The sequence below is a fragment of the Equus asinus genome, chromosome 1 (assembly GCF_041296235.1).
Source record: "Equus asinus isolate D_3611 breed Donkey chromosome 1, EquAss-T2T_v2, whole genome shotgun sequence".
In the NCBI taxonomy this organism is placed as follows: Eukaryota; Metazoa; Chordata; class Mammalia; order Perissodactyla; family Equidae; genus Equus; species Equus asinus.
In genome coordinates, this window is record NC_091790.1 from 112,436,348 (window position 1) to 112,461,157 (window position 24,810).

The 24,810-nt window shown below is 42.8% G+C and overlaps 1 protein-coding gene across 3 annotated transcripts in view; it reads left to right on the plus strand.

Annotated features, from left to right (window-relative positions):
• CCDC146 (coiled-coil domain containing 146) overlaps positions 1-24,810 on the plus strand; it is a 115,231-nt gene that overhangs the window by 59,209 nt on the left and 31,212 nt on the right. For all 3 annotated transcript variants that reach the window (XM_014850479.3, XM_014850483.3, XM_014850482.3), the window contains exons 3-6: positions 13,137-13,219; positions 16,694-16,903; positions 22,075-22,132; positions 24,224-24,400. In XM_014850479.3, the coding sequence (XP_014705965.1) occupies positions 13,137-13,219; positions 16,694-16,903; positions 22,075-22,132; positions 24,224-24,400 (528 nt within the window). The remainder of the gene's footprint in view (positions 1-13,136; positions 13,220-16,693; positions 16,904-22,074; positions 22,133-24,223; positions 24,401-24,810) is intronic.

A 24,810-nucleotide genomic window follows, 5' to 3' on the forward strand; every position in this document is an offset into this window, starting at 1 on the left:
CAGTATGAAATATACTGTTGTGACATGGATTAAGGTCCATCTTACATATTTAAAGAGATTTAGGTAGTATCTTACCTTCTTTTCCTGATACAGAAATCTGTAGAAATGGTTACATATCCTTAAACTGTTACAACCTATCAGGAATAACTGGAAATGTGGCATTTCCATGAAATGAGGCTATTTATGTTTGCCAGAAAGCACATTAAAATATTTTGTAATCGTTGACTTAATGAACTAGAAACAGCTGTGTTTGGTGAAATGTTTGTTAGAATCTATTTAAAAAAATTTGTTTTCATTTCTCTTTACTTTACTTTGGATATCAAAGTTGGTATCAAGTGAAAAAAGTTAAAATTATACTTGGTGATGTTATATGGTTTTCTCTGCTTTTTTCGACACTAAGACAAGGTAAAGAACAATGTCTCTGAATATCATAAAAAACAGATTTCTTGGAAAACTCTCTTAATTTCTGAATATTCCACCCTTTTCTGAGGAAATTCCAGGATAATCTGTTATATAATTGCCGTGGATAATAGCTATGCATCTGTTACCTTTCAATTACAGTATTTCGAAAAATTTATAAGGTGACAAATTGGTTCATGTTAGTACATAAACTAAAAGGTTCTGAGGATCTAACTTTAGGTTTAATTGTAACACTTTATAATACCCCTTTAGTTATTTTTAAAAATTCTATTATCTTGCCCTCTAAGGAGTTTTTCTCAGGATTCAAATATTCAGGCATTGGACTTTTCCGCTTTATTCATGGATTTGAATCTCTCTACTTAAATTTGGCCTGCCCATCTACTGTAGTTATTTATGTTGAGTAACTATGGGCTGAGTTATGTGTCCTTGAAGGTAGATCAAGCTGAGTTGAGGACTTTCCCTGGGTGCCAGGCTGTCAGGAGAAAATGTTTGATAAGTTTTCAATTCAAAAGCTTTTAATATTCCGTTCCAACCTGTATAGAGAGTGTGTATTCCACAAACATCAACCAATCCATAAATCTCCCACAATCAATATCAAATTTATGTCCTCTTACCTTTATATACATGTACACAGACCCTTCAGGCTGCTGGTGTTCCTTCTAGACTGACTTCTTTATGTTCTTTTGGTGATGTCCTTGATGATAATTTTGGCCCAGTTCTCATTGTATACGGGGAGAGGGAAAGCCATACATTGAGATTTCCTTCTGTGATATGCTCAACCCTTCATACCATGCCCCCACTCCGCTAGACACTGATAGACTCTTCAGACATGTGCTGAGCACCTGCTGTGTGCCGTGTACTCTGCCAGGTTCTTGGGACACCAGAATGATCCCTGCCTTCAGAGAGCATCCCATCTAGTGGACAGCCATGTGAGCAGGATTTCAACACAACAAGATAAGCGCTCTAACTGAGGAATGTGAGATATAGTGGCCTTGTTCATTAAATATTTTTGAGTACCTTAGTGTCAGGCAGTGTTCTGGATGCTCAGGGTGCGTCAAGTGCACAAGAGAGTCAAGATATTCTGCCCTAACTGAAACATTTGTAGAACACATAGGAAGAGATTGGCCTCTGTTTTCATGGTTAATGATAATTTAAGTGAACAAAATTGAACAGCTCCTATACACTAGCAATAAACAATCTGAAAATGAAATTGCAAAAACAATTCCATTTATGATAGAATCAAAGAGAATAAAATACTAAGGAACAAATTTAACAAAAATTAGATTGCTTGTCTAAATATTCTGCCAGGATTTACAGCCCGCTCACCAGTGAATTAGCAAGAATGGAACTCCAACATCGCCATATTCTGTCCCCAGGTTTCCATTTTATGGTATCAGTGGGGAAGTTCAAGCTGCAGATAGGCGGTTTTGTTCTTTTTGTGGAGAACATTTCTGCGCTTAGCAGTGAAAGGCTTCCCTGTCCATCCCAGTCTGCCTGCTGGAAGGGGAAGTGGAGGGCATTGTGGCCGCCCACGCACGGCTGGTACCCCGGGCTACCCGCTGCCTCCATGCTAAACAAATTGTTATTTATGAATACCGGAAAGAGCACTGTGGGCAGAAGCATCTTCAAAACATGAAGGTGGGACCCAAGGTACCAAGTTCCTTTGTTGTGGGGAGCTGCTACGTCCCTTACCTGAAGCCTCACAGCCCAGAGCTGGGGGACACTGGCTGACAGCCAGCTGAGAGCTGGGTGCTGTCAGCACGCGAGAGGAGGCCCAAAAGGGGGACGCCCACAGCTGCTCAGCAGCACAGAGGGCAGCTGGGCCCAGAGATGCAGCCCAGTGCTCTCTGGGCTCACCCTCATTGACAACAGCAGCCCATGAGGACGGGTTAGGCCAGGGGCCTTGGCCTGTGATGTAGGAGGTGAGATGAACGACTGACCCGCATGGACATCTGCTTCCCACATTTGTAAGTGGGAGATGCTCTGGTCTCCAAGCGCCCCAGCTCGGCTTCAGGGGTCTTACTGCCTAAACCCCTCAAGGCCTCTCAAGGTGCCCAAGAGGTGGGCCCTCTGCATGTGAAGGACTGAAAACTGACTGTCAGAGTCAGCTGGTGACAGAATTCTTTCTGGGGCCTGTGCTGCTCCTGCCCCCGACCCCTACTCTTCTGATTCCTGTTTGGTGACTTTAGTCGTTGGCTCATTTTAACCTGGCTCTATTTCCTGACTCTGACCACGTCTGACCCTTATGTGAATGTCCCACATGGCTTTGACCCAGTTAGGTCCTTTGCTCTTAACCACTAGTCTGCCCTTTGAAGTTCTTCAAGAGGCGTCTGGGTTTCAATCTGGCTCTGTTTCCTGCCTCTCGGGCTCCCAGCCGCTCCCACCTGCTACCTTCTCTCCCTAGGATCTTTGGCAGTAGGGGAGAAATAATTTTAAACAAGGGTTAAGGGATTGTTAAAGTCCCAAGCAATTGCAGTTTCCCTGGGACAAATCTGAGTGTTTTAAAGGAATTCCACTCATTAGCATGTATGCACGTAGGCATGCTTTGTATTCATTTGGCTGTACGTGTTATCTTAAAATTGCGGTAACTTAACTTTGCAGTCAGACATACAGCTAAGCACCTGCAGCCCTCATTCACAATGTCCACTGCATCTGACACCCTAACTCTTGGGAGGCCCTGTTTGCTGCTTGTGGCCTCCCCCTCACATTCCTGTGGTGGGCCACCAAAGGAGGAACAAACAGCTGTGAGAAACACTCCCAGATCTCTCTGCTCATCCTGTGAGCCTTGCCAACCCCACAGAAGGGAGAGGAGACGCTGCGGGTGAGGCACATTCTCTGCCCTTTCAAGTCTACGTTCAGGCCAAGTTAGCTTGCCCTGTTCCTCCGTTTACAGCTGCCTTCTCTGACAGGTAAATTGGAATGGAACTGAGTGACTGAGCAAGAATTCTTCCGACTACATCGTTCGTTTTAAGATAAGCTTAAATCATCGACAATTTAATAAACACTGTTAAGCACTTACAATATACCAGGCTATGTGCTGGACCTCAAAGATGGATACAGTAGTCTTCCTATCATCAAGGAGTGCACAGCTTAATGGGGAGACGTGTTAAAACATGTTGATAATAATGTACAATGTGTACGAGAATAGACGCGACAAAAAATACAGAAGCAGAGGGGAGAAAGAAGTAATTCTGCCCGGAGGTGTCTCTTGAAGGATCCACAAGTGGTGACCACTGAGATGTTTTCAAAGAAGAAGAAGAGTTCTCCAAGTAGATAAGAGAGAAAAGAAATTGCAGAGAGGGGAATATAATGTGCAAAGACATAGTATGTTTTGGGAACTGTATTCGTTTTCTATCGTTCTCAGAACAAATTACCACAAATGTTGTGGCTTAAACAACCCAAACTTAGTAATTTACGATTCTGCAGGTCAGAAGGCCAGCCTGGTCTCAGTGGGCTAAAACAAGATGTCGGCAGGACTGCGGGCTTTTCTGGAGGCTCTGGGCGAGCGTCTGGTTCCTCACCTTTTGCAGCCTCTAGAGGCAGCCCACCTTTCTTTCTGATGACCCCCTTCCTCTGGTAGGTCAAGCCATTCTCGCACTCCCAATCTTTCCTCCTTCTTCCATTTCATCTCTCTAACTCAGCCAGGAAAGATTCTGCGCTTTTAAGGACTCAGGTGATCAGATTGCTCAGGTAATCCAAAATGATGTCGCCATCTCGAGGTCCATACTCTTAATCCCATCTGCAGAGTCCCTTGCGCCACATACAGTAGCATATCCACAGATTACTGGGATTATAGTATGTAGATATCTTAGGTGGGGGAGGAGGGGACATGATGGTGTCTACCACAGGAGACCTTACAGAGCTGAAATGGTTGCGGGAGGGTTAGAAAGGGAGGAGAGGGCAGCAGCTGCCAGACAGTGAAGACCCTTGCGTATCATGTTAAAGCACCTGGACTTATCCTGAAGGTAATGGGAACTTTTGAAGGGTTTAAAGCAAGGTGAAAACTGTGTTTGGGAGAGCACTGTGCTGGCAGCATGGAGGACAGATTCAAGGGGACAAGACTGAAGTCAGGAAAAGTGGGTAATTGACTATTGCCACATTCTCTATAAGAAGTGATAAGGACTTGTTCATGGCACATTATAGACTCTGGGTTTGTTTTTGTCTTTGTTTTTGTTTTTTGCTTTTTTTTTTTAAAGATTTTATTTTTTTTCCTTTTTCTCCCCAAAGCCCCCTGGTACATAGTTGTATGTTCTTCGTTGTGGGTCCTTCTGGTTGTGGCATGTGGGATGCTGCCTCAGCGTGGCTTGATGAGCGGTGCCATGTCTGCGCCCAGGATTCTAACCAACGAAACACTGGGCCGCCTACAGCAGAGCACGCAAACCTAACCACTCGGCCACGGGGCCAGCCCCTGGGCACACCAACTTTTAAAGGGAGGACCAGAGAAGAAAACAGAAGAGTAAGGAGAGAACCATGAGACCATATGCCACAGGAACCAGAGGAGAAGAGAGTTCCAGGAATGATGAACTGTAATAAGTCAATAGTAACAAACATCATAAAATTATCAAGCAAGACAAGGACAGAGAAATGTGATTAGAATTTAATAACTAAGAAGTCACTGGGGGGAGGGAGGGTGACTCGGTGGTGTATAGTGGTTAAGTTCACATGCTCTGCTTTGACAGCCTGGGGTTCACAGGTTTGGATCCCAGGTGCGGACCTACATACTGCTTATCAAACCATGCTGTGGTGGTGTCCCATATACAAAATAGAGGAAGATTGGCACAGATGTTAGCTCAGGGCCAATCTTCCTCACCAAAAAAAAAAAAAAAAGAAGAAGAAGAAGAAGAAGAAGTAACTGGGCCTCCACAACCAGCCAAAACGAAGTAACAGGAACAAGATTTATCCTCCTACCTGAAACAACTAAAAAACAGATCAAATTTTGTGAAACAATGGTTTTCAGACTTTGGACAACAGACGGCACAGGACAGTGATCCCTGAGAGTAGAGAAATAAATGAAGTGAGGCCTATAGTAGCCCCAGCTGACTATTTAGAGAGTGTTTCCAAGAGATAGCATAGGGAGGGGAACCCAAACAGAGACAGGTGGTCTTGCTGATTTGAAGAGACAGAATTTGGGGTTCAGGGAGGGTGAGTTGGCTAAAATACATAGGTGAGGAGAGGAGAGAGTTTCACAGAGAGAGAGAGAGTTCAGAGATCTGCAGAGGAGTACTGATCAGTGCACATATGTGAGGATGCTGCTGAGGCTGGGGAAAGAACTCCCAGAAAGGAGAGGGTGGAACAATACCTGGAGCTCACACAGAGCCGAAAATAGTTGATGCTCCCATCAGCCAGAAGAGAAAGACCTCCTAACACGTGGGCTCTGAGTAGAAGGGTATTGACTCAGAAGTGAGGCCAAATTAGCCTCAGACAAAAGATTATTCTGGACTTCCTTAACAAAGGTTAAAAGCAAGCCTCGAAGGACCAAACTATTTCCAAGAAACTTCCCTGTGACTCACAAAGCCCAAAAATATTTAAAAGAATACCAAAAAAATTCATCTCCCAACAGTATAAAATTCACAATGCCTGGCATCCAATCAAAAATTACTAACTATGCCAAGAAGCAGGAAAATATGACCTAGAGTGAGGAGAGAAATCAATCAATGGAATAGACACAGAAATAGAATTAGTAAACAAGGGCATTAGAACAGCTATGATACATATTTTGAATGTTGGGAAAAGGGTAGAGGAAAGCATGTGTATATTGAGAGAAGTTGAAGTTACAAAAAGACCCAAATCAAACTTCTAAAGATGAAAAATACAACATCCGAGATGAAAAATTCACTGGATGGGATTAACAGCAGATTAGACACTAACAAAAAAAGAGATTAGTAAGCTTTAAGATATAACAATAGAAACTATCCAAAATGAAAAAAGTCTGAAAGATAAAAATGAACAGAAAATCAGTAATCTGTGGCCAAATATATGAGTAATTAGAGTCACAGAAGGAGAGGAGAGGGGAACAGGAAAAGTATTTGAAGATATAATACCTGACATTTTTCCAAATTTGAAGAAAACTATAAACCCACAGATCCAAAACTGAACAAATCTCAAGCCAAAGAAAACCACACCAAGACGTATCATAAACAAATTGCTGAAAAACAGTGATAAAGAGAAAAATATCAAAATCAGCCAGAGAAATGAGGAAGTCATTGGTCAGTGTACCAATCTGGTCACTATGGATGGTGAGTGACTGGAGGGTACGAGGGTGGAGGCAAACAGCAGAGACTATTCTTTTGAGAAAAAATGAAATGAAAGTGAGGAAGGAAAAGGAAAGGAGTATTCAGACAGGAGCAGAGCATCCAACCTGGATTTTGTTTTGTCTGTTTTTTAAGTGAGAAAAACTTGAGCAAATTTGGAGGTTGAGGATAATGTTAATGATGATAATAATAAAATGACTGACATTGATTAAGCCCTTATTTGTTTACTAGATACTATAATAAATACCTTACATCTATTGACTCATTTAGTCTTCACTATAGTATTAAGAAATGGGGGCTATTTTTGTCTCTTACGACTGAAGAAACTGAGGCACAGATTGACAATATTACTCCAGTTACATAGTCAACAAGTAGCAGAGCTGGAATTCAAACCAAAGTCCACTTGTGATGTACTTGACTACTCCACGCCGAGCCAGCAGAGGGAGAAGTAGAGATTATAAAGGAGAGAAGGTATAATTGATGATTTAATGCCTGGGAAGAGATAGGAGAGTATGTTTGAGAGCACAGATGGATGGGTCGGCCTTAACCAAGAAGAAAGGAAGACTTCATTTTTGAGATTCAGGGGAAAGAAGTTAAGGGTGGGTGTGGCTGTAGATAAATGGATCCATTGATGTGGGGGATGAGTTCAGGTGGCCTAATTTCGTTTGGTAAATGAGTTAGGCGTATGGGAAAGCTAAAGCTTGATATAACAGCTAAGGGGAAAAGTCAAACAAGAGAGGTGATGAGTCATTGTTGAGAGCTCAGTCGCATGTGGAAACTACTGCAAATAGCTGTGTCGTTTGTTTATTTCTAGCAGGGAGGGAGCAGGTGAGAGGGAGATGAGGATGGTAAGGATTTATGCTTTCAAGCTATGCCACCTTACAAATCATGGCAATTGTTTCTCAGGATGAGCCCAAACTGGTAGGTAACGTCAAAGAAGCAGCAGACCTAGAGGAGGTTAATAACCGCGGCCACCTTGGCTGCCCTGCAGACACCCACACAAACACCTAATTGTTTCCTCATGCTGACCCCCTTCTGGATAAGTTCGCCTGGTAAAAGCTCTTACTGAGCTATTACTTTCCTTGGAATGTCCTAGAATTTCAATTTTTGAGATTTTTTCCATATTGTTACATGTCATCCATGAATTATGAACTCTTGTTAACCTTTTAGCTCTAGAGTAAATGTTTCCTTCCAGTCTCAATGACCAGCAAGGCAACTCAGTAAAACAAGCATCTATTGTGAAATCGTATGCATGAACTTATGACATTATATCTAACCTTTCATTGTGTATCCTCTTTGACAACTTAACATTGAGCTTTATGTTCTATTTCTTAGATTCTGCATTTTTAAAACATGACAAACTTGGGTTCTGTACCCATTTGTATCATGCAGTGTGAAAATGCAACTATTTTTTTCCATGTTTATGTCTTATGAGTAAAGCATTTCATCTACTAGAATTGAGTCTGAAGTTTCCAGCCAGAGACAGAGCTGCTTAAAGAGACTGTTTACAATTTCATAGAAAAGTCACTTTTTGGTAACTATTAAGATCTAGGTTATGATTTTTATTTTTAAGGAGGCTAAAATCCATCCTTCATAGTGTGGTCTTTTTCTTTTTAAGAGAGATTTGTTTTTAGTAGAGTTAATCAAATAAAAGATGGCTTATCAATCCTCTGTCTGAACATCTATGACTTAACCTATTTATGTAGAAACTACAAAGACATATCAGATGTTTGGCCCCATCAGCTTTCTTCACAGGGTCTTAGGCATCAAAGGCAGTGTGGTTAGTGGAGTGATGGAAACAGCAAACAGGAAAGGAGACCTCTCCAGCCTTCCTGCTGGACTGTGGTCATGAAACCTGCAACATGCCTCCTTGGCCCCTTGCCCTCGGGCTTCAAACTACCGCTGTTTCAGATGAGACTCAACATAGGGAAAATACAGCTGAGTTTGTGTTAAGTCTGAGCTAGATTTTGGCTTTATCTGCCACCAGGATCTGCTCACAGTACTCTCCACTTTGAAATTCTGCTCTGAATCCCTACTGTTCACAGCAAGAGTTTTCAAGCTTATTTTCACAGCCCTTTATTATGAAAAGCAGTACATATATGTTGGAGAAAATTAGAAAATACAGATAAGCAAAAAAATATACATAAAAGCCATATATTCTACCAGCCAAAGAGCATCATTTTACATCTTAGTTCTTATCCTTATTGATATTCTCTATTTGATGAATTGTCATCATACTCTCCTTTAATTCTTTAAATATGGTTTCCTTTAATTCTTTGAATATATTTATAATAGCTGCTTTCAAGTCTTTGTTAAGTTCAACATCTGCACCCCCAAAGCAGTTTCTGCCCTTTTTTCCCTATTTCTTTGCATGTCTCATGATTTTTTGTTGAAAATTGGACATTTTAGATCATATATTATAGCAACTCTGGATTCTGATCCTCTCCAGGCTTCTCTCTTGCTGTCTTGTTTTTGTTATTGTTGTTCCTACATTTATTTGTTTAGTGCCTTGGCTGGACTAATTCCGTGAAGTGTGTTTCCCCCATAGCATGCAGCCTCGAATGTCTCTGTGTAGACACTCTTTCCTTGTTTTTATTTGTAAGCCTGGCATCCTGGAGGTTGCCCCTGGGTCAACAGAGCTTGGTCAGCCATTGATGGGCCAGAGATTGTGTTTAAGCTGCCTGAGGCAGTAAAGTTTTCATCCTTTTCCACTGAGTCTGTATGTGGCTTGGGAACACTTTCAAAGTTCAGCTAGTTTACATTTCTGTCCCACCTTTAGCTCAGGGACTGACAGCTGGGAAGTACCCTCTCTGGTCACTCCTGAGTAGTCACGGCCTTGGGCTTTTCTGCAGCCTTCGGGACCACCAGTAGTGACTGTGGTTTTAGCAGGGCCCTCTTTGGCCAGTCTGGCCCCAATTTCTGTGTTAAACTTCTGCTGGTCTGCCTCTACTGGTATCATTAAGCTATTAGCCTCTTTTACTATCCCTTGTGATATCTATTGTTTGCTCATCTTTGTTAACCCTTGTGATATCTATTGTTTTTGCAATGCTCTGGGGCATGGATATTCTACACTCTGGTCCAGATAAAGTGAGCATCCCCAGGCAGGGCTACATACTCAGCCCCCACTTTGATCAGCAAGAGCTGGGGGATAAGGGACTCTGATCTTCTTTGGTTGCCCTGCCCAGTCTCCCTATGATGAGGGAGCTTGGGTGGGGGGCGGGGGGTACTACTGGACAGCTGCAGCCGCCCACCTGGTACAGCTCTCTTGATACAGAGCTGGGGGAGGGGAGGATGAGTGCAGCAGTGGTCTGGGGCTGCCCCACCCACCTGAGTAGATCCCCAGCTATAGGACAGTAGGGGAGGTGGGCTCATCACTATCTGCCAGGCCTGCCTGGAATAGTTCTTCTGCATGGAGCCAGGGGTGATGGGTGCAGCTCAGGGTTCAGACGCCACAGTCTGCCACTGTTCTTACTGAGTTTCAGTAGATTTTGGCGAATAAACGCGTCTCCATTTCTTGCGCGCCCTTACGTCAGTTTCCAGAGACTTTAAATGGTTGTCCTAGGTAATTTTGACCAGTTTAATCAATGTTTCTTTGAGGGAGAGAATTCATTAAGCTCTTTGTGCCACCATTCTGGAAGTTCTCCCCTGTGGAAGTAGGCTATACTTTATAATTTTACTTATTTGCTTTAACTTAGAATATAAAGAAAATAACTGCAAAATGTCAAATTCAGTTATTAACAATAAAACTACTGAGTGTAGCTTAAGCATTCTGTACCTTCCTTTGTGTCTGTCTCCTCAAACTGTGAGCTACTTTGGGCAGGGCCCGTGTCACATTCACTTCTGTCCCCATCACGCAGGGCAGTATGTGGACGCAATGGTCTTTTCAGCTTAAAAACAAAACTAAATACTATATGTGTTTTTACACTTGAGTCCATAATTACCTTAGCCAGTGGCGTATCTCCAGTAGTTAGCTTGCTGACTAGTTACCAGGCTGGCCCCCACGTGGCCTTACACGTACAAACACACACCCACACACTTACCTTTTCCTAACCTTTTCCCACCAACTTTTCTCCTTTAAGAGTGTCCATATGCAAAGCTTTATATATATTTTTAACCTATTAGACTTTAAAGGCACAGTGCCTATGGCCTATACCCTTTCCGGGGAGCAACGAAAATATTTGAGACCTGAAATCAATTATCTGCTGGCTCAAAAATACAGAGAGAAAACTTCAGAACAAAAATAAATGTGTTTAATTAAATATCTATAAAATGTAACATTGGGTCAACCTACCAACAGCAACTGAAACTTAAAAAGTTACATATAAATTATATTTAAGGTGGCATATGAATATGATACCAGCCCTGATATCAGTTCCCCTACGTTAAACCCAGCATATACAGGGTTAAAATCAAAACACCCATCTCTTTTCCCTACTTAGATCCCACACCCTTTCACAAAGAAGACATGGTTTCGTAGTGCATTTAATAATGTTTTCTAGCTGACTGGGTAGAGAGATCATGAAACCCCACTGTGTGGACTCAGACTTTTGCATGCTATCCTTTACATTCATCCATTTGCTCACTCAGCAAATACCTGCCAAGCACCTATGCTGTACCTGGGGTTTTGGTGGCTGAGGATACAGTGAGGAACAAGATAACCAAGGCCCTTCCTCACAGTGCTTATGTCCTAGTTGAGGAGTAACATTTTTTAAAAATCACATTAATAAATTTATTACTGCAGATTATAATTTATGTTATGAAGTACAGAATTCTTTGGGGGTGGGTGGTGTATGTGTATCTAGCTTGGATTTACAAGTCAGAAAAGGCTTTCTCATGGATTGATATTTAAGCTGAGGGATGAAGAATGAGTTGGAGTGAAGTGGGGGAGGGTCAGGAACGGCCAATGCAGAGGCCCTGCAGAAGGAGGGATTTAGCATCTATGGAACTAGAAGGCAGCCAGCATGGCTGGAGCACTCTGAGCTCGAGGAGGGTGCTGTGAAAGGAGGCTGGCACAGTGGCAGGGTCCTACAGCACCTCAGGGGTCATACAAGGGGTCTTGAATTCCATTCTACTCAAACAGTTTTGAGCATCTAGCATAACAGCATAAAAAGATCTCCATGGAGGGGCCAGCCTGGTGGTTAAGTTTGCACACTCTGCTTTGGCGGCCCAGGGTTCACAGGTTTGGATCCCGGGCACGGACCTACACACCACTCATCAAGCCACACTGTGGCAGCATCCCACATACAAAATAGAGGAAGTTTGGCACAGATGTTAGCTCAGGGACAATCTTCCTCACATACACATTAAAATAATAATTTAAAATAAGAAAAGCAAAGCTCTCCATAGAAAGTAGATGGATGGGGGCCCTGAGTGGAAACAGGCATGGGGAGGGGGGCAGTTGAAGTTTTCTTAGTAGTCCACCTGAGAGATGACGTGACTTGGACTAGTAGAATCAGGGAAGGGAGAGGACTCAAGAAACATTTGGGAGGTAAGAACAACAGGGCATTGAAAAACACAAACTCTTCTTTAGGTCTATTTCTTGAGACTGTGTCACTACCAGTTCAGTTAAAGTCAAACCTAATACAAATGGTCATTGCATTATGGTTTAGTGTTTGATGTTGCATCATGATGTCTATTAACCACTTATCACCTAACTCAGAGAGTAAATGAAAATCACCTATCAGAAATGAAAAGGAATAAATAATACCTCTTCATGTGCTGGATAAACTCTTCGTGCTTCTTTGAAAGTAGAGGCAGAGGAATTGCGGCCCAGGGCAGTGATCCTGGATGTTGGGCCTGGACCAGTTGGGTTTAAATCCTGACTCTGCCTTTAACTAGCTCTGCAACTCTGAACAAATTACTTCTTTAGTTTAAAATGGAGATAACAATCCCTACTTCACAAAGCGTTTTTGAGAATGAAATAACCGATATACAACACCTGCTCATAACAGATGCTCAATAATTATTAGTTCTCTCAAATTACAGACAGCCATCCTAGAAACAAACCTACACTATTCAGATTGTTTGAGCCCAAGGAGCCCATCTTGGGACCTTCAGGATGATCATCAGTACAAGAAACACAAGTGGGTTTCAAAATGGGTTTCTTGTGTTTCAGTACAAGAAACACAAATGGGTCTTCTGGGTCCCACTTAGACCCATATTTAGAAATATTTTTTTAGAGTTGGAAGAATTTACTTAACTTTCCCTCAGTTTACGGATGAAGAAATCACAGTCTAGAGAGGTGAAAAGACTTGCCCAAGAACCCAGAGCTTACTGGAGGCAGAATAGAACTCCAGTTCTTTTCTCCAAACACCCAGCATCTCTCTAACATACCACATTGCCTCATGTGTTTCCTCTCCAATGATTAACTGAAAGAGTTTCTAAGATATCCATGTATCCATTTTGTCTCCTGCTTAAAGCATAAAGAGGGTGATTGCTAACAGTGCTCTTGTGTTCTCTTGCTAGTTACATGCTATGGGAAAGCTTCCCGGAACCAGAATGGCAGAGTTGAAAGCCAAGTACACCTTGCTGCATGACACCGTGATAAGGTGCGCTGTTCGCCGAGGCCAAGACGTCTTTTGTCATATTTATATGTCTTACTTGTGATGGGACCGGTCTTATTTTGCATTCTCGCAACAGCAGACCCTGAGGCAAGGATTTGAGTTCAAGTAGTTTGAGAAGTGATACCAGAAATTTTCGTGAGAGAGAGGGGAAGTGAGACTGGAAGGGAGGAGTCCAGCGGGGAGGTGTTAATCTGTGGGTCAACTCTGCGGGCAGCTGGGGCTCAGTGTCCCTGAGGACCCTCTGAGTGGCTGTATAGAACACCCGCAGAAACTGCCCACTGAAGGGCGAGGAAACTGGGAGATTTGTCTACCAACTTCCATCCCTTGCTGCTCCGAGGGAGGTGAGCTCCTGGCACTTCTAGCTTGCTCTTTGAGAAGCCAAGCCAGCTCCTACGGCCAGAGAAAGCCCTCAGGCCGAGGCACACCGGTGCTGTTGGTATGTGTGGTAACCGTCCACCAAAACCATAAGTGATTCCCAGAGTGGGCCAAAGGGATTTTGGTGGGACGCTGACATTCTCTGCTACAGGACACTCCTGTGGGACTCTCCCCTCCCCTCCTCTCTTCACCACTCAGAAGTATAGGTTCTAGGACAACCCCAGCCTCATCCACTGAGACTTCTGTCTTTCCTTCTCACCTCTTCCTCCTACCCCAGGCTACTCACCTTAGCCCAGTTCCACGCAGCAGCAGGTCAGAACAGGCTTCCACAGAATAATTCAACAAGGTTTCCCAAGCACCTGCTATGGAGCCATTGGGAATCAAGGGGGAAGGAGAGTAAAGAAAGAAGATGAGGGGGCTGGCCCCATGGCAGAGTGGTTAAGTTTGCGCGCTCTGCTGCAGGCAGCCCAGTGTTTTCATCGGTTTGAATCCTGGGCGCGGACATGGCACTGCTCATCAAACCACACTGAGGCGGCATCCCACATGCCACAACTAGAAGGACCCACAACTAAGAATATACAACTATGTACCAGGGTCGCTTTGGGGAGAAAAAGGAAAAAAATTAAAATCTTAAAAAAAAAAAGAAAGAAAGAAGAGGAAATCTGTTCTGCTGCTACTCCTTACTGCTCCCAAGCCTCTCTCTTTCTTTTGCACACGTCCTGCCTCGGAGCCTTGCATGATGTCTTCATCACAAGCCGAGGAGAGACAGCAATAGACAGAAACTCCACCCTGCAAGTCCCCAGCCATCCTCTCCCCCAATCTCCGACCATTACCCTCCTTCTGATCTTGCCCAGAGTCATTTGGCTGCTTTGAGGATGGGAAGGTGGGGGAAGAGGAATGACTAGGAGAAGAGCAGAGCTGCATCCCTGTGCACCCTAACTTACACCCCACCCCGTACTTCCTCAGCTCCATCCAGGCTCCTAACCACCCTCCAGAGCCCACGGCTTTGGCTCCTCCTCCTCCTCCCTAGCCCCAAGCTAAATCCTCATCCTCGCCCCTAATGGAGACTCCATTTCCCACAGCTGGTCCTGCCTGCCAGTGTGTACACATGGTTCTCAAGACTCTGGGACTTGGAGGATGTGGGTGGAAAGTGTGCGGTAATCTTTTTCAACATACTGCACACGGCTTAACTGGGAAAAAACTCCATGCAGTTCTCAGGGAATCCCTTTGAGCCTCGCTGCAGATACAGGGTTATTGCAACATCTCACCTCTGGATGGCTCCCGTCCAGAGCTCCATAGAGCCTGGCGGATGCTGACTTGGCTGCTTCCTCGCCTGGCCTACAACTCAGTTCCCTGGGCCCCAGTGACAGACAGCAATGCAGGACCAAAATGTGGCGTTGTTTCCTCCTGCTTCCAGGTTGGGTTGCAAAACCATTCCTTCCCTTCTGCTACCCGCATTTTATGTTCTCTTGACCCCTTAGTTCTCCTTCTTGTTACAAATGCCCACCACTGTCTGCACTCCTACTGCCTGGCGGGTGGGAGAGGCATGAAGTAGCCTCTCCACTCTTGTTGCCGGGGCTGCAGCAGGGCAGATAAGGCGGGGAATGCTGAGCTGAAACTGCACGAGCTTTCCATGGAAACCGTGTTAGAAGAGTCATTAAGTTCTCTTCTGCTGACACTGTATTTCAAGTCCATGTGGGTAAATTACTGTTTGTGTTCTGGCTGGAGCCCTAGTCACCTCGTCCACCTCCTTTCTGGGGGGAAACAGGTACTGTGGCCCAAGCCAATGCCTTACAATTCCACTGTTGAAGACTCATATTAAGGAGATCAGATAACCTAAGATCTACAAAGTATATTAGCATACAAGGAAATTGAATTGTAAGAGATAACTCCAGCTTTCGTTAATGAAAATTATATGTGTGATCGTTGTAGCTGTTGTTGCTGTTTGGTACCTAACGTAGTGCCTGGAACACTTTATGTCCCAAAAAAATGTTTCTCTGAATGCTGTTGAGCAAATGACATCTGGGAAATGGATGGGAAAATGGGTGGAGCTGGTAATTTCAGTTGAGACAGGCTTGATCAAGTCATTGGGCATCTCTGCAAATGAGCTGCAACATGAAGATTTCTCCTGGTGAGGAAACTTGGTGGGGAGCGTGCACCAAAAGAGACTACTGGCTTTAAAACAGAAAATGGCATGGTTCTTGCTTCTGAATAGGAGAGGTAGCTAGTGTGAGGCAACTGGGTTTTGAGAAAGATGAATCCAGTCTGCTGGTAAGGCGGTAGCTGATGCTAGCTTGCAGCATATGTGAACGGGTTCTAGAAGATACAGGAGATTCCATCAAGTGCAATTTCTATGTCCGTTCAAATCTGCTTCTAGCCAGATCCTAACCCTTCTCCCTAGATAGGGACATGGCCCTAGAATACAATTGGGGTTGGAGAAATCCCCCTCTACTGTGACGTTCAAGTCTAGCTCTATCCGGGCATTGAAATTAGGATCAGAAAACTGTAAATTAATTTATGTCCATAATTTTATAGAGGAATTATTCTTTCTAGTTTCCTAGTAAAGCATCATTCAAAAACTTTCTGTCTTTTCTTAGTTCACTAAGGAGGACAAGATTTTCCTACAATCAGGTCACGAGAATTCAAGAATCTGAGAGAGCCAGGGTTGCTGGGGCAGTTGAAGGGAGGACCCACTCTTCTCCTTATTATTCCCCCCACCCCTGGAAGTCATGCTCATTCTTCAAAGACAAGTGCAAATATCACATTCCCATCCAACTTAATCCTTTCTCTATCATCTCCCACCATCTTGATCTAGATGCTAGTGGTAGCTCAGGTTGCCTGGTATTCCAGCTACCTATTTACATCTGTCCCTCTCTGCTAGATTTTGAACCCCATTTGTCTCCAGCACCTAGTACAATACTTCGCACAAAGATGTGACTGAATTGAATTGAGCCCAGGAATGGAAGGAGTTGGGAGCAGTGTGGACATGCTCCCTCCTCTCTTCACTATACCCCAACGGGAGCCGCTGAGGGTATTGAAGGTATACACTTCTCATCTTGCGAATCTCTCTTTTCATGGAACCAGCACGCAAGAGTCAGAGGTCCAGCTGCTACAGGATGCCAAACGTTTCACAGAGCAAATACAACAGCAGCAGTTTCACCTGCAGCAAGCTGACAATTTCCCAGAGGCGTTCACCACCGAGGTCTCCAAGATGCGAGAGCAACTTCTCAAGTATCAAAATGAATACAATGCGGTGAAGGAAAGAGAGTTCCATAATCAGTACAGATTAAATAGGTAAGTACACAACTCTCTCAAGCACTCTGAAAACAGATATGAGTGAAGCTGCTTCCACGTAAACAGAATTAGACTAAATCAGGAAAGAATTTTAAGGCCGATGAGTATGAGGTAGTGATGTGAAGATGATTACAAGCCTAGTTCTTTCCTTGATTTCCTAGAACGAGCAGTCTCTGAACAGGAAGGTTACACCACTTCTAGAAAAGAGTTCAGGACAGGGAGACCCTCTGGGGGGGTGGGGGTTGGGGTGGGGGGAGTGGGGAAGAGATTCCTGCTGTGTTTCCAACGTGTCAGGAAAGCCGTAAGCATTGGGAGCTGCAGCCAAAGCACGCACCCCAGGGAACAAGGTCTTGGCACACGCTCTCGCCCACTCTGGCCCTGACGGTGGCCCCTTGTCCTTTTTGCAGTACCAGATCATTGTCTCCATGGCAAGTTCCCACAAAGGCTTTCCAAACAATCCTGGGGAGCTAACGGTCACATCTGGCTTACTCTGTTCTTCCAAGAGAGGAACGGGGACCGCATCTCCAACCTGTTCTCCTCTTACTAAACTGTTCCGTATGATCAAGACACTTAGAGCCTTTTGGAAGACACATTCACTTGTCCAAATTGACAGGATGTTGTTCAGTGAACTAAAGCTGAAATGTGTTGCTAGAAGGGCCAAGCTTATTTCTAAAATCTCCTCTAACCTTCCTCCTGTGCAAGGAGCAAGTCAGTGGAAGCGTTTGTTCAGCAAATCACACTCTTTAGATTGAATTTCAAAATGATCGCCACCCAGGTTTTGTGCTTTGGTGAGCTATGTGCTGTGCGAGAAAGCCAAGCCATCTGTCCTAGAATTTGTTACCATTTAAGGTGGCAGAACTTTCTCAGGCTATTTTTAAGAGTAGGTAGATTCCCAACAGAGCGAATATAATTCAGTCCTGCCAAGAGATAAGCAAATGACTTGAGTGACCTTCTGGGGACCTCACAGGCCCTGGGTTTTGAGTCTTCTCTTTGGGGCCTGTTTTTTCGACTGGGGGAAGAAGAAGGCTAGCGAAAACAGGAGAATTATGTTCAGGGGGAAAAAATCTGAGTTCCTTTTTGTCTTTCAATTTAAACTTGTTTCAGGCTCGCCAGTGAGACCTATAAAAAGAAAGCCTAGCTATTTCTGTGCTCTGTAAGCACTCTTTCAGTTGAGAAAATAATGAAATTAAAACAATCGGTGGTTGTTCATTAGTGTTGAAAATATGAATGCTTGACATTTCCATGAAAGGGTAAGAGGAACATAAGTCAGTTGATATTTAAATTGTTTAAAATTTCCAAGTATTCCTGCCAAGGGAAAAAAAAAAATCCAACCAGAACTCTGGCCTTTTAGGTATAGACAAGCAAATTGTTCACTGAGTTGCTTGGGGTAGGGAGGGGACCGTGCATAGTGGCCACAGTGAACAAGACCATGGAAAACGCACATTTGCAGAAATGTTTAGTGTGTATTCTTTTTGGATTTGTAACACATAATACTTTAGCTTGGGCAGACTCCCTTGCATTTGCAAATATTAGCAGCTCAAGAATTGACAAACTTATTTTCATAAAAATGATAGTGATACCAAAAGAAATACTCGGAAAGAATTATAGGCTGTGTATTTCATTGGTTTAACATATTTAGTATTACATGCTACCAAAACAAATTCAACAATTCCTCCTCAGGAACAAAGTAGATATTTCCATCCCCACATAAAATTAAAGAAACTAAGCCAGTGAGAGAACACTGTTCATCCAAATATACAGACGATATTTTTCAGATCAGTACAACAAACTCTCATTTTGTTCATGGTCTCAATAATAGATGCCCAAATCACTAGCGCTCCTCCACTCATCTTCAGGAACTTCTGAATCATTGGCAACTACTAAGGACAATATATTGTTTATATACTCTAGAGAAAGGACTTTATAATTTGGTTGATTTTCTCATGTTTTCACATAATATGAACTCTTTAGTAAATGCTAATGTTAATTATAATTACGTGTTCGGTTAATAATTAAATCTGTTACAGTGGTTTCGGTTCTTGGATTAATATTCCCTGATGACCTCAGGAAAGAATATGTAACCTATTTAAGTGAGTTAAATAAATACATTATAAATAAGTAATGAAGTGATGAAATAGGTCCCGTTGAGAACTTAGCTTTGAAACAAAGTAGAAGTCTTTATCTTTCTAAAAACTTTCCCTGAAAAGATTCTCCAATATTCTTTTCAACCTTTTTCTTGCCTTCACTTGGTTGCCTGTTCTGGGCTTCTGCTTTCCAGTAATTTGTAAGATTTGGGCAGCAAATAAATTTTGTCTCTCATGCTGAATCTGATGCATTCTGACAAGTCTCCATCAGCTGGGGAAACTAGGCCACGGCCGTCAGCACTGCCGCTCGCGGGTGTGGACGTGGGGAGTGGAAGCACTCGTGCTGCACCTGTGCAGGACTGTCCCGAAGTGACCCAGGCTTCGGTGACCGTTCACTCTTCCTAGCTGGTCCCTGCCGTCCCTGCTGGTGCTCACCCAGGGTTAGTGGTTGTTTTCCGTTCTTAGTCCAGTAATGACAGCAAAGTTGGAACCAAGAAACAAACAGATCTGGTAAGAGCGGAACAAAGGGATTATTTTAGCAATGCATCCAGAATTCCAGTATGACAGAGGGGCATACAGGTCACCAGGATTAGCGGTAAGGAAGAACTCTCAGCTGGAACAGATTTTACCTCCTAAACATTTTTTTAAATCTTTCCGGCTCCCCCTCTGGCAACCAAGAACAGAAAGAGCTCAGAACAGGTTTGCAGAGTGCAGGCCTCATAACTGAAAGAGAAGCACCTGAGACACCTGCTTACATCGCGGATCCAACCCTAAAGCTAAAGATTCCAGTTTCTCTCCAAGCCTCCCCACCACGGCGACGTTTGAAGTTTTCATGAGCTTCCCATGAGATTTGATTCCCGTCACAGTTTGAGAACTGTTGCTGCCCACAGTGGTTCTCAGCCCTGATACGTGATAGAATCCCCTGAGTCTTCTCCCCGGGATCGTCAGGCTGGGCTTGAGCTCCAGAGACAGGAGCTCACAGCCTCCCACAGTAGCCACTCCAGCTCTGGGCAGCCTGACTCTTAGCTGGTTATTGCTTGCGTTGGTTCAGAAATCTACCTTCTTACAGCTTCCACCCATTCAGACTGGCTCTATTCCTGATGGTGAGCGACACCTCTTGCGTGTGCACCTCCCTGCATTGTCTCTTCACCCACAAGTCCTTAAAACCAAAAGCCTTTGATGGTGTGGTTTCAGTTAGGACTCTCTAGCTGCAGAGGAGAAATGAATCCTGAGGAACTTTGACACTGAAGCACCCTTTGGTCAGGAAAGCTGAAAATGTCAGACAGATTTCAATTTTAATGTCACTTTAAAAGGTTAGGAGTTACATATCATGAGAGACAATTTTTTTTTTTTAATCCCAGCAATGCCACACAAAAATGAGAATCCAAAAGGAGAAAAAAATATAATGCATAAAGATTATTATTTATGAAAGTGAAAACTTGAGAGCAATCTAAAGCTAAAAAATAGTGGGGCTGGTGGCGTAGTGAAGTTCACGCACTCCTCTTTGGCAGCCCAGGGTTCACAGGTTCAGATCCCGGGTGTGGACCTACACACTGCTCATCAGGCCATGCTGTGGTCATGTCCCACATACAAAACGAAGAAAGACAAGCACAGATGTTAGCTCAGCGACCATCTTCCTCAAGCAAAAAGAGGAAGATTGGCAACAGATGTTAGCTCAGGGCCAGTCTTCCTCACCAAAACTAACTAAATAAATAGTGGAATATTTAAATAATAATATATCCCAGAGGCAGCTTGATATTGAAAAGTGCCCTGGAGCCAGGTAGAGCTGGGTCTGAACATCGGTTCAGCCTTGGCCACGTGACTTTTGGAAAGGTGCTAACCTCCTCTGCTGCTTCATCTGTACAGTGAAGACAAGACCTGCTTAGCAGAGTCCTGACGTTTAGAAACAATGCATATAAAGTACCTGGCATATAGTAGGCTCAGTATATGATAGATAATATTTAGGATATGTTATTATGGTACATCTACCCACTTGAAAACCTCGAAACCAACTATTAAGTTATTAATTATGAAATCTGTTTTGTAATTGGGAAAATATTTTAATTACGTGTTGCATAAAAATGGATTCCTATATACACATTTAATATAATTTTATTAAAAGATACAAGGAAAATAAAAATGATCAACTGTGGCATGATGGGGTGCAATTATGAATCATATATTTCTCTATAAATAGAAAAGTATGCATCTTTTAAAGGAAAAAAGTCAATCAGAGTTTCTTAATAAAAAAGAGAGAAATGCATGATAGAAATGTAATTAGTTTTTAAAATCCTAAAGAATGAGCCATTTTCTTTGTTTAAAGAGAAGATCATCTTATATTGATTTAAAGAAAAGACTGAGACTTCTCTTGTGGGAGAGCTTCATGTCACCATTTTGAAACTCGCTCACATGGCCTTTACAACCAAAAGACGGCAGCACACTACCACCCCCTGGTGGCAGCATGGGGGAGGCGTAGGATCTATAGCTTGGAAGTAAAATATCGTCAATTTACATGCAAGCTCTGAAAGCAAAGGCTTAAGTATTCAAAGCTCTGAAAAATTCACCTTCAGTTTGAGGCCCGGACAGCTAGCCTATATTAAATTCCATGTGGCACATACTTATTACACTAACCTTAGTTTACATTATTACAAATAAAATTTCATAAAAATAAAACCAGGTGTGTGTGCTCCATGTTCCCAGACTTACTGGCCAGTGGGATCTGCTTGTTTGATGGACCCAGTGGAAGCTGTTGCAGTGATCCAGGCAGCCACTAGTTCACTGCAAATACTATAAAGAAGAAAAGGCCCAGGGCCTGCCTGGAAGGAGCCAGCATCTAGTGGGGGAGGTCCTGATGAGATAACTGCCTGGTGGGTGTGTGTACTCAGCATTGTGGGATGGGGAGGGAGCACCTAAATGGGCCTGGGGGAGCCCCTGAGGCCATCCCACAGAATGGACACCAGGCTGCCTGGCAAGCAAGCATGGGGAGCACATTCTGAAAGAGAAAATAGACAGTTATTACTACAGAAATAGCTTACTCTTTTGTTCTTTGTCAACCTTGTGGTTTTTGTTTTTGTTTTGTTTTTGCAGCTTAACAGAAGAAAAAAACCTCATAATAAAGGAATTCGAGAAGATACCTAAGCCAGGGGTAAGTCTTAGATAGTCTAGAGATTGTTAAATACAGCTGGATTCAAACGTCCCTTTTGATAATCTTAATGTTTATCACAACAACCATCCCCTAAAACATTTGAAAGATCCCAAAGCCTTACTTACGGCTGATGCTGAAATGAATATCTCCATGACTTCTGGAGTCAGCCTGAGTGGTACCTATTACAGGCTTTAGCTGTCTGGCATCTAGTTTAGGCTGTGTTTAGTTGGACAATATCTGCTTTGTTTCCAGAAGAAAAAGGGATTTTGTGGTTGGCACTTAAAAATGTTATTTTTATGGGCGCACCTCAGACTCTGCTCTGAAGGAAGAACGAGATTATGAAGGACCCAGGAGCTGTAACAATAATGGAGTGAAATGAATGTTAGTGTGGCCTGTTGCTTTCAATTTCATTGCTTCATAGACTTGGGGTGTTTGGCACAGCAGACACAAAATTCCTCCACTATCTTTATTATAGTTGACATGGGCCTTCTCTTGGCAATTTTGCAATTTGCTTTTCAAATAAAACATGTTAATAGTAAAAACAAAACATTGTTTTTGCTGTGGCTATTACTTCGTAGCGTGCTGAACGTCTCAAGCTTATTACAAGGAGTTTTTATGAAGATGTATCACTTATCTGTTCCTGCATAGCAAACGGCCCCCAAACTTAGTGGCTTGAAACAACAATTATTTCTCGTTCTTCGTGGTTCTGAATTCTGGTCTGAGCTGGTCCAGTTGGGGCTGAGTGCTCCAGCATGGCTTCACGTGTGTCAGCCAGTTGGCAGGCTAGTCGGTCTAAGGTCACACGTCACTGTTAGTCACATGACGGTGGAAGGGTTTCCAGCCTCAAGAAAGAGACAAACAGCCTCAAGAGAGTGCAGCCCCAACACACAAGCACTTTTCAAGCTTCTCCTTAAATCATTTTTGGAATATTTCATTAGTCAAAGCAAGTCACACAGCCAAGTCTAGAAGCAAAGGGTGGAAAATAGCCCTACCTCTTAATGGGAAGAATGACAAAGACATACAGGAATAGGAGGAGTCTGTGTCCATTTTTTGTGACCTAGCATACAAAGTAAATAGGAAGATCATCATACTTGGCATTGCCTCACCTTCTTAATGGGTATATTTCAAAAGCATGTTGTTGGGGTTTTAATTCCCAGGCACAAAAACGTGCTTAGCATAGAGTAAAATACTATTTTATATATATGTATATATATAAAATATATATATGAATATATAGTATATATGTATATAGACAATTGTATATGTATCATATATATAATATATGCTATTACATAAGTACACCTAACCGCCATTTAGAACACAGATTTTGTGGGAAGAAGGATTTTGAATTTCAGTTCCAGATCATGGGAACTAATTTTACCCTCTCCCAGGAGCAGAGGAGGAGGAAGAAGCACAGAAAGCCCAGAGCAGGTTCAATGGCTCCATCCACTCTGTCATTAGAAGGTGCACACTTGCCAAGTGTGAGGAGGTTTCTCTCTCTCAAGTCAAACATCCTCAAATAATTAATCATGGGAAACAAAGGTGTGTTATGAGTCTAGAGGAGAGGGCATTTGGGGAGAATGTCCGTGAATTGTCAATAAGAAAGTAGGAGATTAAGAAGTGCAAAGGGTCAGGAATTCCAAGTATGAACTCCCTAATCTTTGATTCTCATCTGTGACTCCGGTTAACCATAAACCAGATAATCAAAGATTATTTGCCTCTGATTTTGTCAAATCACAAAGCTACTAGAAAATGGGCTGGGAATTTCCACTAAAGCTCTTCGGTATGAAATAAAAATTAACTCAAAAGAAAAAAAAAGGAAAACATTTAGAATACAGGAGGACAGAAAAGAGCACTAGTAAAAAATGAGTTTGAATTTAATGTAAAATGCTTAACACATGCAGTACAACTGTCATGCCTTTAATGAAGATGTCAGAAATCATAAACTGTATTTAAATTTGTAAGAAATTATTCACGAAGCTCAAAAAATATAATCAAAATGGTGAGTAAAATTATTTTTAATTCGAATTTTAGGTAGACAGATGTTTACTCAGACTCTGTATAACCTGGTGATTTTCATGACTTTTAAAGGAAATGGAGAAGAAGATGAGAGTGTTGAAAGAAAGCACTGAGGAATTACGGAAGGAAATAATGCAGAAGAAATTAGAAATTAAAAACTTACGGGAAGATTTGACATCGAAGCAAAAGCAATTAGTAAAGGAGCAGAAGGAACTAGAAGAATTGTTAGAGTATCAGGTCAACCTAAAGGTGTGCTATGTGCAGTTCGTAAATGTTTAAAAATCGTGCCCGCGAGGACATAAAAGTGCATGGGCGTCAAGAGGGACTGCTCACTCACTCTGTTTTTTGAGAAACAGGGCTCTCATCACACAAACTGAAATCCTCAGCACAGTGATTGAACCAACCAAACCCAGCCTGGGCTCTGGCAATTCACAAAGGACTTTAGAGTGTTTGGTAGAATCTCTCCAATTTGGAGCCCTAACCTGGGGGGAAGGCCTCTCATCTCTCTAGACCTCATCACATGTTTTTCACTGTTAGAAACGAGTGTCACAAAGACAATCACTTTCTTAAAGAACAACCAAATGTCCTAACCTCTTCTGTATGTTTTTAGAACTTTATCCTTGTCTGTTTGATTCTACTCCACTTCCCTCCCACCATGA